This window comes from Dendrobates tinctorius, unplaced genomic scaffold (genome assembly GCF_039654945.1).
Source record: "Dendrobates tinctorius isolate UK_male_01 unplaced genomic scaffold, ASM3965494v1 ptg000020l, whole genome shotgun sequence".
Taxonomy (NCBI): Eukaryota; Metazoa; Chordata; class Amphibia; order Anura; family Dendrobatidae; genus Dendrobates; species Dendrobates tinctorius.
Window position 1 is genome coordinate 54,353,322 of NW_027361688.1, and position 12,354 is coordinate 54,365,675.

At 44.0% G+C, this 12,354-nt stretch overlaps 1 protein-coding gene across 3 annotated transcripts in view; it reads left to right on the top strand.

The window, feature by feature from the left end:
- DIAPH1 (diaphanous related formin 1) overlaps positions 1 to 12,354 on the top strand; it is a 264,672-nt gene that overhangs the window by 116,283 nt on the left and 136,035 nt on the right. For all 3 annotated transcript variants that reach the window (XR_012230786.1, XM_073568053.1, XM_073568054.1), the window contains 2 exons: positions 1,791 to 2,351; positions 4,183 to 4,297. Coding sequence is in view for 2 of the 3 variants with exons in the window: in XM_073568053.1 (XP_073424154.1) it covers positions 1,791 to 2,351; positions 4,183 to 4,297 (676 nt within the window). In the remaining variant the exon portion in view is untranslated. The remainder of the gene's footprint in view (positions 1 to 1,790; positions 2,352 to 4,182; positions 4,298 to 12,354) is intronic.

Here is a 12,354-nt window from a genome sequence, read left to right on the forward strand (position 1 = left end):
TTGCCTGCGCTGGCTATCAAAAATACAAGACTCCAACTCATTTATTTTATTTATCGCTCAGTTGCCGGATGATAAATACTCCCATCAGCAGTGCCTGCTCTCTTTTATCAGTGACAGCAGGCGTAGGCTGATTAGTAGTACTCTCTCATCAGCTGCCGACACCTGTGACCGATGGTAACTTTTTTACCGCAGGTCACAGCTGCTGGCTCACACTGTCATCTGCAGTTCTCTGACCGGCAGTAATGATCTTGCCGCCGGTGTTTCTTACACTGTCACACAGAGGACAGCGTGGGAAACAGCTGCTGTTCAGGGTGTCGAATCCGAACAATAACACAGATTTTCTGGAGAAGTCAGTGTTTGAGGTCCATGCACGAACACTAGGTGGTCAGTACGAACTTCGAACTTAACTGCTCAGGTTAGCCCATCTCTACAGCTAATGTGAACACAGGAGGATACAGCATATAAAGGTTAAAAGAGGACATTTTTATTAGAAAAATATAATAAAAATCACAACTGACATGAAAGTATGTAAAATAGCCAGCCTGAAGCATATGATCAAACCCACCACATCCAGAGACGTGAGTTGTACTAGAGCATCACACCACCAGCCCATAAATCTAGATATACTGTAAATCAGACCTAGTGGGCATAAATGCAGGGTTGGAGGGGCCCTTACCATGGTTGTTGAAAGCTCAGGCTGGCCAGAAATGCAGATGGCAGGGGACACGTTTTCACGTCAGTTGTGATTTTTATATTTGTCTAATAAAACTGTACTATCTTATCCTTTTATATTCCGCATCCTCCTTTGTTTGTGTTTAGTTTGGAGCTGGTTCTCTGTTCTAAGAGTTGTTGCACCTACTGTGTTTTTGCATCTAGCATGCAACTGGGTTTTTTTGTCTCTCTATCAAAAGTGGCAAGTAGTAAGGGATGAGAAAGAGACCATCTTCAATGTCAGGTCACTTCTGGGATTCGGTAGTCCTGCAGTTTATTAGGGTGAGATATACAGGGTCTGAATAGCGACACAAGAGAAACGACTTTCTGACCGGCAGTGTACACGAAATTTAATGTTATCTTTTTCCTGTTGGTCCCAAAAACTTAGTTCTTAAAAGTTAAGTTTTATGCATCAGCAGTGTGAGTCTGTGATCAGAAATATTAGAGAGAATTCCCATCCACGGGGTGCGTTTGTTTGCACAAAGTCCTTTTAGTATAATGTACCTTCCACGTGTTGGGTGCAGATATGGGCTGTGATCTCAAGTCCCACCGGCAGATTGAGGCTTAACAAAAGCGCATACATTTACAGAGTTGCACATTGTCAAGTGTTTCGGATTTTGCCTCTTTATCCTTAAAGCTTTTATTACTCTTTGTTCTGTCAGCGACTAAGAAAAAGAAATGCGAAAATGGAAATCTGACAAAGCTTTCACCTCGGTCTGCTACTTAAGCCATAAAATGAATAATACAGTAGTTAGAAAAGAAATATAATTACTCAAAAAAATCATGATTTCAGTCTAAGACATTGAGTACTTTCTAAGGCACAAGTCTTTGCAAAATGTTATTTTTACACCTGCAAGGAACGAGATATTCACCGCCATGTTGGCTTTATCGCGGTGGGAGTAGTAATAATCATTTAGGTTGGCAAGAAAAAGTAAAACTTTTGGTGGACTTTGTTTCATGATGAAAAAAGTTTCTTAAATGAAAGTGAGAAAAAAAACCCAACAAAGGGAAGGATTTCCTTCAGTCCACATTCATCGGTTACTGGCGGACTATACTGATTTATAATTATTCTTTTTCAGGTTACTAAGCTGACAAAAGAGCTTGAAGATGCAAAAAAAGAAATGGCCACCATGTCAGTCTCTACCGTTGTCTTACCAGTTCCTCCTTCAGGAACAGGCCCGCCGCCGCCTCCTCCTCCACCACCACCACCACCTCCTCTAGCAGGAGGATTTGGAGGTCCCCCACCACCACCACCTCTGCCTCCTTCCATCGGAGGACCTGCTCCTCCTCCACCTCCTCCCCTATTTGGTTTAGGTGGTCCTCCACCTCCACCACCCCTCCCAGGGACTTTTGGTGGCCCGCCTCCTCCTCCACCATTTCCAGGTGCTCCTGGTGTTCCTCCACCACCACCTTTTCCGGGAGCTCCACCACCACCCCCTCTTCCTGGTGGGATGCCGCCACCCCCACCTTTCCCAGGTGGTCCTGGAATTCCACCTCCACCACCAGCTTTTGGCGGTCCACCACCTCCACCTGGATTTGGAGGCTGGGGTGCACCTGCCCCACCAGCTCTACCGTTTGGATTAGAACCAAAGAAAGATTACCAACCTGGTGTTCAATTGAAACGGCCAAACTGGTCGAAGGTAAGTCTACCAATTTATTATTTTTTTTTTTTTTTTCTTTTAGAAAAATCAGATATTTGCATAATAAGAAAAAATGCAGGATAATGTTAAATCCTTATATATTAAATACATTTATTAATGGTCTATTAGTTGGAGCACTTAAAAGGATGGTCTGACATTTAAATGAATTTTCATCATAGATGCTTATCTATTTAATGCCATAATCTGTTTACTGATATACTTTAGCTAAAAATTCCCTGATTACACTATTTTTTTCTTTTCTTTGCAACTTCCTTTTTGATGACTTTTCGTTTGAGTATCCCAGTCCATGCTGCCTATGCAGGCAGCCTCTGACCCCTCACTGAAACAAAGCGTCATCGGTGACCTTTGGTTCAAGGGCTGTGCTTCTCCTTGCTCTGTTGATGTGCACAATGGCAGTGTGCTCTCCCATTGGCTCAGATCCGTAGTGACGATCCGGCAACAGAGCGCACTTTGATTTTCAAAGTGTTATTAAAAAGTTGTAAAAAAAAAATAAAGTTCCACATTCCTGAGTGCAACATGTTTCACACCCTTGAGCGTAGCTCGCCATCATGCTGTCCCTGACCCTTCCCCAAACAAAACACGACATATACTGTCCCCCACCCCTCCTTTCCCGAGAATTCAGCTTCCACGTTCCTCCAGAGTGGCAGATTGCGCCACATATTCCCCACCCGATTGGAACATGCCACATGCGGTTTGCCCCTTCCCAAAGTGGAACGTGTCATGTGCTGTTTTTCCCCAAGCAGAATGTGCCAAATAAGTACCGCTACATCCCCCTCGAGCAGAGCTTGCACAAATGCGGTTACCTCTCCCCTCCCGAGCGAAACGCCCACATGCGTTTCCCCACAACCTTTCAAGCATTAAGTGCCATTTTCTCTCCTCCGCTCTTCCCAAAATGTATGCTGCTGCCTACTGTTCCCCCTATTCTTCCAGTGTACATAGTGGCAGTATACCAGCTGGCCTTGGCAGATATTGGATAGCATAGAGAGTCTGTATTTCCAATATCCCGGTGTACCGGCTGCGGCGCTCCACCAGCCTCTGTGCCTGACGACACACGGCGGTCTATGTGGGGCACCACTCTTTCCTTTCTAGTCTGGTTCTGAAGCTGTGCGACGCTTCACATCAGAGACGCTCTCTTCTCGCCTTCTTTCACCCTGCCTGAAGTTCGCCATCAATGGACTCCCTTTCTCTCTAGTATAATTTTAGTTAATTTCATTTTTTCTATTTATTTCATGTTTTGTGCCCTCCGCCTTACAGGAAGCACTCTGATGGCAGTGCCATGGTAACGCACAATTTAATAATCACATTTCATTTAAAATATGCAAGCAGTAGATAATTACCTCGCTATAAAAAAGGACTGGTTTCTTTTGTCATTTTCAATTGCTCTTCTTTTCTTGTTGTTTTTTTTTTTTTTTTTTTTTTTTTTATATGATCTTTTTGGGGATACAGATAATTAATGTGCGTTTCTAAGGGATCGTTATCCCCCAGGAAACCATCTGTAGCTCAATGTGGGGATGGTTTTACAGACACAAGAAAGCAGAGTGGTATCTGCTTGTAGGTTATGTTCACCGTTCATATCTTGCACCTTGCAGGTTATCTAAGCCTCACAAAGCTGCGGCTCCTCAGACCTGCCATCCACGCGCTGCCCACACCCGCAAATCCGTCACAGGCTCCCTGTGCTTTCATCCATAGAGTTCTTCTCCACCAGTCATTCGCATGACAAACTTTTGAAGGGAAAGCACATTCTGTAGTCTGTGCTTGTTCCATCAAAGTAACTCATAATTGCTTTTTTTTTCTCGTTTTTTTCATATAGATTTTGCCCAGAGAACTTTCGGAAAACTCTTTCTGGACCCAAGCAAAAGAAGACAGATTTGAGAAAGATGAGCTGTTTGCAAAAATAACCCTCACCTTCTCTGCGCAAACCAAGTGTGAGTGATAGTGATCTGAGATGCTTTTTATTATCGCTGTCAGGCAGGCATTGGGTTGCCATCACTTTGTAACATTGTTAAAGTGGTCGAATAATGACGACTAGTGATGAGCGAGTGTGCTCGTTACTTGAATTTTCCGAGCATGTTCGAGTGTTCTCAGAGCATCTTGTGCGTGCTCGTAAATTGTCTGAGTCCCCGCAGCTGCCTGATTTGTGGCTGCTAGACAGCCTCCGTACTTGTTGGGATTGCTTGTTTGTTAGGGAATCCTTACATGTATTGAGGCTGTCTAGCAGCCACAAATCATGCAGCTGCGGGGACTCAGACATAATTTACCAGCACGCCTAAGATACTCCGAGAACACCCAAGCATGCTCAGAATACTCAAGTAACAAGCACACTCGCTCATCAATAATGACGACCCAATGATCGTCTAATTGTCAAGGATCTGGCTTTTGAAACAACCAGTGTGCAGCACTTATCTGCTACCAAGATAGTTGCACTCATCCATGCTATTCCTCTGCTGCAGCCTATGATGCATATGGCAAAAGTGTGTGTGTGTGTGTATATGTATATATGTGTGTATGTATGTATGTGTGTGTGTGTATATATATATATATATATATATATATATATATATATATATATATATATATATATATATATATATATATATTTATTATAGATGCACACATATATTTATACACATATACATGCATAAATATCTATTTATAGATTATATAATATATGTACGTCTGTATATATGTCCAGATATCGCCCAATATCGTTGCTCCCATTCGCTTCCAAACTCCTGGGGCAGCATGTCCACGCTGAACTTTCCTCCCACCTATTATCTAACTTGCTCTTTGACAATCTACAATCTGGTTTCCGCCCCCCATCACTCCACTGAGGCAGCCCTGACCATTATTACTAACGACCTACTTACAGCCAAATCAAATGGACAATACTCTATACTCCTGCTTCTATACCTGTCCTCTGCATTCGACACAGTTGACCACTGCCTCATACTACACATCCTCTCCTCCTTCGGCATCAAAGGCCTTGCCCTATCCTGGATCTCCTCATACCTTTCCAACCGCACATTCAGCGTCTCCCACACCACCTCCTCATCCCACCCTCTCTCTTTTGGAGTCCCCCAAGGCTCTGTTTTAGGACCCCTGCTCTTCTCAATCTATACACTTGGTCTGGGGCAACTCATAAAGTCCCACGGATTCAACTACCACCTTTATGCTGATGACACTCAGATCGACCTCTCTGGCCCAGACGTCACCTCCTTCTCCTCTCGCTTCCTCAAGCTGAATGTGGACAAATCTGAACTCATCATCTTTCCTCCATCTCACTGATCTTCCTTACCCGACCTAGCTATAACAATAACATCACACTTTCCCCAGTACCGGAAGTCTGCTGCCTCGGAGTAGCCTTTGACTCTGCCCTTTCCTTCAAACCGCGCATCCAAGCTCTTTCTACCTCCTGTCGCCTCAAGCTCAAAAATATTTCCAGAATCTGTCCTTTCCTCAACCCTCAATCTACTAAAATGCTAGTGCATGCCCTCATCTCCTGTCTTGACTACTGCAACATCTTTTTCTGTGGCCTCCCTGCTAATCTGCGCACCTCTCCAGTCCATCCTTAACTCTGCCGCCTGACTAATTCATCTCTCTCCTCGCTATTCCTCCGCTTCTCCCCTCTGCAAATCTCTTCACTGGCTCCCATTTCCTCAGCGTATCCAGTTCAAATTAATAATACTGACCTACAAGGCCATCTATAACCTGTCTCCCCCATATGTCTCTGAACTAATCTCCCGATACCTTCCCTCACGTAATCTCCGGTCCTCCCAAGACCTCTTCCTGTCATCCACACTTATTCGCTCCTCACCCAACCGCCTCCAAGACTTCTCCCGAATAGCCCCTATTCTCTGGAATTCTTTGCCCCAGCAAGTCCGACTATCCACCACATTTGGATCCTTCAGACGGAACCTGAAAACCCACCTCTTCAAGAAAGCCGACAGCCTGCAATTACCCCGCTACCTCCTTCTCTCACCACTACCGGTGATATCACCTCAACCAACACCGGAATTGCTGCAACCCCCCAACCTACTGTCTCCTTCCCCATCATCCTGTAGCATGTAAGCCCGAAAGGTCAGGGTCCTCTCTCCCCTCTGTATCAGTCTGTCATTGTTAGTTTACTGTAAGTGATATCTGTAACTTATATGTAACTCCTTCTCATGCGCAGCACCATGGAATCAATGGTGCTATATGAATAAATATATGTATGTAATATAATATTACACTCATGCATATGTGTATAAATATCTATAATATATCTACACACACACTTTTGCCATATGCATCTTGGGCTGCAGCCGAGGAACATCATTCTCACATATATAATATAGTATTATAATATAGCTTTGTTCTCCTCACTGTATCGGCTTGTGCAGACGGCCGTAAATTTGAACCGTAGTGTATGTTGAGCTGTTAAGATCTGTTAAGATCACTGGGCCGGACATAGATCTCCCAGAGAATCTGCCTCCTGAGCTTATTTTAAATGAAGGGGAAAGTTACCAGTATGAGACGTGTAATGATTGACAATCTGCTCTCCTGATTTACATGTCACACTGGTTATGCCCCCTTTCATTTAAAATCCTCTCAGGAAGCAGATTCTCAGGGAGATCTATGTCCGGCCCAAAGATCCTAACAGCTCATTTACATATAAGAAAAACGAGGATTTCTCTGGGCCTATCTGGTATCACCGGTGTGTAATGTGTGACCGGTCTGTTACTGCACAGATGTGCAAATAAAAACAGAGCCTAGTGGTTCAGCTCAGTGTAGAGGCCCGTGCACGTGACCATATAAATCGGACCAGTGGTATATGTGGTTTTGCCAGTTGACACTTGACCCATGTAATTATATGGGACTGTGCACGTCTTGATATTTTATCGGACCGAGAATTGGATGGCACTTGCCACTTCGCGTCTATGGATCTGTGGAAAAAAAACAAACGCACTCGGAGAACATCTGATTTTTCTTTCTTTTTCTTTTCTTTCTTTATTTCTGTCACCAGCTCTGGGAAAATCTGATCCCACACCGATCAGTCTAATTAGCTTTGGACCGATTTTCTCAGATGGAGGGAAAATGTCCGTCTTGCCCTAAAGGTGACATTAAGTGGTCACTATACGACCACCGATCAGCTGCTTGATTGCTGATTAGTCTGCTCACACCGGACAACGCGGCTTCAGGTGTACACTGAGCAAGTCTGAGGTGCTGCCGAGAACTATGATCTTCTCTGTAGAACAAATTATCATTTCACCCAGCGAATGAATGCTGTGCTCATATGTAAGTGATAATGCTAAATATTTCCATGTCCAGTACTTTCTCTAATATGTACATGCTTTGTAGCAGCCGTTACATCAAGCAGCGACCACTCAATCAAGCAGTTTGATCAAGTTTTTTAATATTCATCTCTAAGGATCCTTAACCCCCTTCACGACATGTACTGCCCATGTCTTGTCTCCCCCTTTGATGTGGCCTGCGGCAGTGAGCCCACATGTTTCCCGACACATGTCTGCTGTTTTGAACAGCAGACAACTGCCCGAAACAGCCGCGGGTGGAATCGTGATCCACCTGCGGCTATTAACCCATTAAATGCCGCTGTCAATCTCTGACAGCGGCATTTAACGCGCACTTCCGGCCATCGTTGATCGCGGGTCATCGATGGGTTGGCATGACAACCTGAGGTCTCCTACAGACCTCTATGGTTGTCATTGCCTGCTTGCTATTTGCGCCACCCGGTGGTCAGCGCTAATAGCAAGTGAGTAATTCTGCTACATACAGGTGATCTGATCACCGCCTGTATGTAGCAGAGCTGATCGGGTGTTATGGCAGCTTCTAGTCTCCCATGGAGACTATAGAAGCATGCCAAGAGTGAAAAAAAAATGTTTTTAAAAATCTTGAAACAAAAAAAAAATATATATAAAAGTTTAAATCACCCCCCTTTCGACCCATTCAAAATAAAATATAAAACCAAACATACACATTAGGTATCGCTTTGTTCAGAATCGCCCGATCTATCAATAAAAAAAGGATTGGCACGATCGCTAAACGGCGTAGTGAGAGAAATTAAAAACGCCAGAATTACGTTTTTTGGTCACCGTGACATTGCATTAAAATGCAATAACAAGCAATGAAAAGATCGTATCTGCTCCGAAATGGTATAATTAAAAAGTCAGCTTAGCACGCAAAAAATAAGCCTTTACCCAATCCGAGATCACGAAAAATAGACGCAATGGGTCTTGGAAAATGCCGCAATCTTTTTTTTCTTTTATCAAATTTTGGATTTTTTTTCACCACTTAAATAAAGAACCTAACCTTGTTTGGTGTCTATGAACTCGTAATGACCTGGAGAATCATGATGGGCAGGGCAGTTTTAGCATTTAATGAACGTGGTAAAAAAAAATCCCAAAAACTATTGTGGAATTGCACTTTTTTGCAATTTCACTGCACTAGGAATTTTTTTTTCCTGTTTTCTAGTACACGACATGTTAAAACCAATGGTATAGTTCAAAAGTGCATCTAGGCTCCCATTACACTCATGTACTATACAGTAAGCTGACGATATGTGAGCTTGGAGGGGAGACTGTAGGACGGACAGGTGTCTTTGAACACCTGAGGACCTGTCATTGGTCACAAATTTGGATGTTCTCTTATATTAGGCATAGTTTCTTTTGTTTTAACACCTATCCATTCTGGAGGTATGGCCCTCTTTCTTGTATGTAAATCTTGTCTCATTGCCAAGTGGGCGTTATCAGCGCCTATTGGGTGTCTTCTTAAGGACCACTTCCAGTTGGCTATAAAAAAAACACTAGATTTATATACAGGAAGGGGTGAATGCAAAGGAACAAAATACAAACATCTCCAGATTCCGTAGATTTGGGAGAACAAAATTATAATATATATATATATATATATATATATATATATATATATATATATATATATATATATATATATATATATATATATATATATATATATATATATACATACATACACACACACACACACACACACACACACACACACACACACACACACACACACACACCAAAAATTTGGACACACCTTCTTATTCAAAGCGTTTTCTTGACTGTGAAAATTGTAGATTCACTCTGAAGGCATCAAAACTATGAATTAACACATGTGGAGTTATATAATTAACAAAAAAGTGTGAAACAACTGAAAATATGTCTTATATTCTAGGTTCTTCAAAGTAGCCACCTTTTGCTTTGATTACTGCTTTGCACACTCTTGGCATTCTCTTGATGAGCTTCAAGAGGTAGTCACTGGAAATGGTCTTCCAACAGTCTTGAAGGAGTTCCCTGAGATGCTTAGCACTTGTTGGCCCTTTTGCCTTCACTCTGTGGTCCAGCTCACCCCAAACCATCTCGATTGGGTTCAGGTCTGGTGACTGTAGAGACCAGGCCATCTGGCGTAGCACCCCATCACTCTGCTTCTTGGTCAAATAGCCCTTACACAGCCTGGAGGTGTGTTTGGGGTCATTGTCCTGTTGAAAAATAAATGATGGTGAAACTAAATGCAAACCGGATGGAATGGCATGCCCTGCTGCAAGATGCTGTGGTAGCCATGCTGGTTCAGTATGCCTTCAATTTTGAATAAATCCCCAACAGTGTCACCAGCAAAGCACCCCCACACCATCACACCTCCTCCTCCATGCTTCACGGTGGGAACCAGGCATGTAGAGTCCATCGTTCACCTTTTCTGCGTCGCACAAAGACACGGAGGTTGGAATCAAAGATCTCAGATTTGGACTCATGAGACCAAAGCACAGATTTCCACTGGTCTAATGTCCATTCCTTGTGTTCTTTAGCCCAAACAAGTCTCTTCTGCTTGTTGCCTGTCCTTAGCAGTGGTTTCCTAGCAGCTATTTTACCATGAAGGCCTGCTGCACAAAGTCTCCTCTTAACAGTTGTTGTAGAGATGTGTCTGCTGCTAGAACTCTGTGTGGCATTGACCTGGTCTCTATTCTGAGCTGCTGTTAACCTGCGATTTCTGAGGCTGGTGACTCGGATGAACTTATCCTCCGCAGCAGAGGTGACTCTTAGTCTTCCTTTCCTGGGGTGGTCCTCGTGAGCCAGTTTCTTTGTAGCGCTTGATGGTTTTTTCCACTGCACTTGGGGACACTTTCAAAGTTTTCCCAATTTTTCGGACTGACTGACTGACCTTCATTTCTTGAAGTAATGATGGCCACTCGTTTTTCTTTACTTAGCTGCTTTTTTCTTGCCATAATACAAATTCTAACAGTCTATTCAGTAGGACTATCAGCTGTGTATCCACCAGACTTCTGCACAAGACAACTAATGGTCCCAACCGCATTTATAAGGCAAGAAATCCCACTTATTAAACCTGACAGCGCACACCTGTGAAGTGAAAACCATTTCCGGTGACTACCTCTTGAAGCTCATCAAGAGAATGCCAAGAGTGTGCAAAACAGTAATCAAAGCAAAAGGTGGCTACTTTGAAGAACCTAGAATATAAGACATATTTTCAGTTGTTCCACACTTTGTTAATTATATAATTCCACATGTGTTAATTCATAGTTTTGATGCCTTCAGAGTGAATCTACACTTTTCATAGTCATGAAAATAAAGAAAACTCTTTGAATGAGAAGGTGTGTCCAAACTATTGGTCTGTATTGTGTGTGTATGTTAAAAAAAAAAAAAAAATTATAATCTATTTATTGACCATTCTATGAAGGGAAGGGTCAGCGGATACATGCTGCCTGAATCTTGGCCACCATGTATCAGACAATCCTGCAGCCAAACTCGTGCATACATGTGAGATCGCACCACCATGGCCTGCTCCATGTCGCGCTTGAGTCAGGCAGCCTGTGTCCGCTGTCAGGTGTGTGGCAGCAGAGTAGAGGCAGGCTTGTGAAGTTCATACACGTGTGTTCTTCCTAACATTTTCTTTTGAAAATCTCCATTCTGTTGGGAGATGTTTATGCTATATGTGGTTGTAGTGTAGATGGCATCCTGGTAAGGGATATGTCAGCATGTCACAATAGTGTATTGTAGCTGTTTAATGATAAATTGGAGTACTTTCATGTCAGCAAACACGATTAACCTCGAGATATGGGGTTAATCTGTAGGCTAATAGAATTATTGAGCCATGCGGTAGCCGCACTGAGAATATGGCTGCCTGGAGGAAATTAACTTTATTTCTCCCACCAGCCTCCAGCTGTCAGTCACAGAACGTCAGTCCATTGCTTGGTACATAGTGAGCAGCGGCTGTTGGCGCACCCTGGCATTGACTGACAGCCAGCTCTGTACTGATGCACTGTTAACTCAGCTGGCAGTCACTGAGGAGTGGCCAGCTTATCATTGGTTATCAACCAGTACATAGTGAGCGGCGGCTGTACCTGCACCCTGGCACTCACTGACTGCCAGCTCTTCTGATGCACTGCTATCCCGACTGTCAGTCACTGAGGAGCGGCCGGCTCAGCCTCTGTTATCGACCAGTACATAGTGAGCAGCGGCTGTTGGCTCACCCCGGCACTGACTGCCAGCCAGCTCTACTGATGCACTGCTATCCCGACTGTCACTCACTGAGGAGCGGCCGGCTCAGCCTCTGTTATCGATCAGTACATAGTGAGCAGCAGCTGTTGGCTCACCCCGGCACTGACTGCCAGCCAGCTCTACTGATGCACTGCTATCCCGACTGTCAGTCACTGAGGAGCGGCCGGCTCAGCCTCTGTTATCAACCAGTACATAGTGAGCAGCGGCTGTTGGCTCACCCCGGCACTGACTGCCAGCCAGCTCTACTGATGCACTGCTATCCCGACTGTCACTCACTGAGGAGCGGCCGGCTCAGCCTCTGTTATCGACCAGTACATAGTGAGCAGCGGCTGTTGGCTCACCCCGGCACTGACTGCCAGCCAGCTCTACTGATGCACTGCTATCCCGACTGTCACTCACTGAGGAGCGGCCGGCTCAGCCTCTGTTATCGATCAGTACATAGTGAGCAG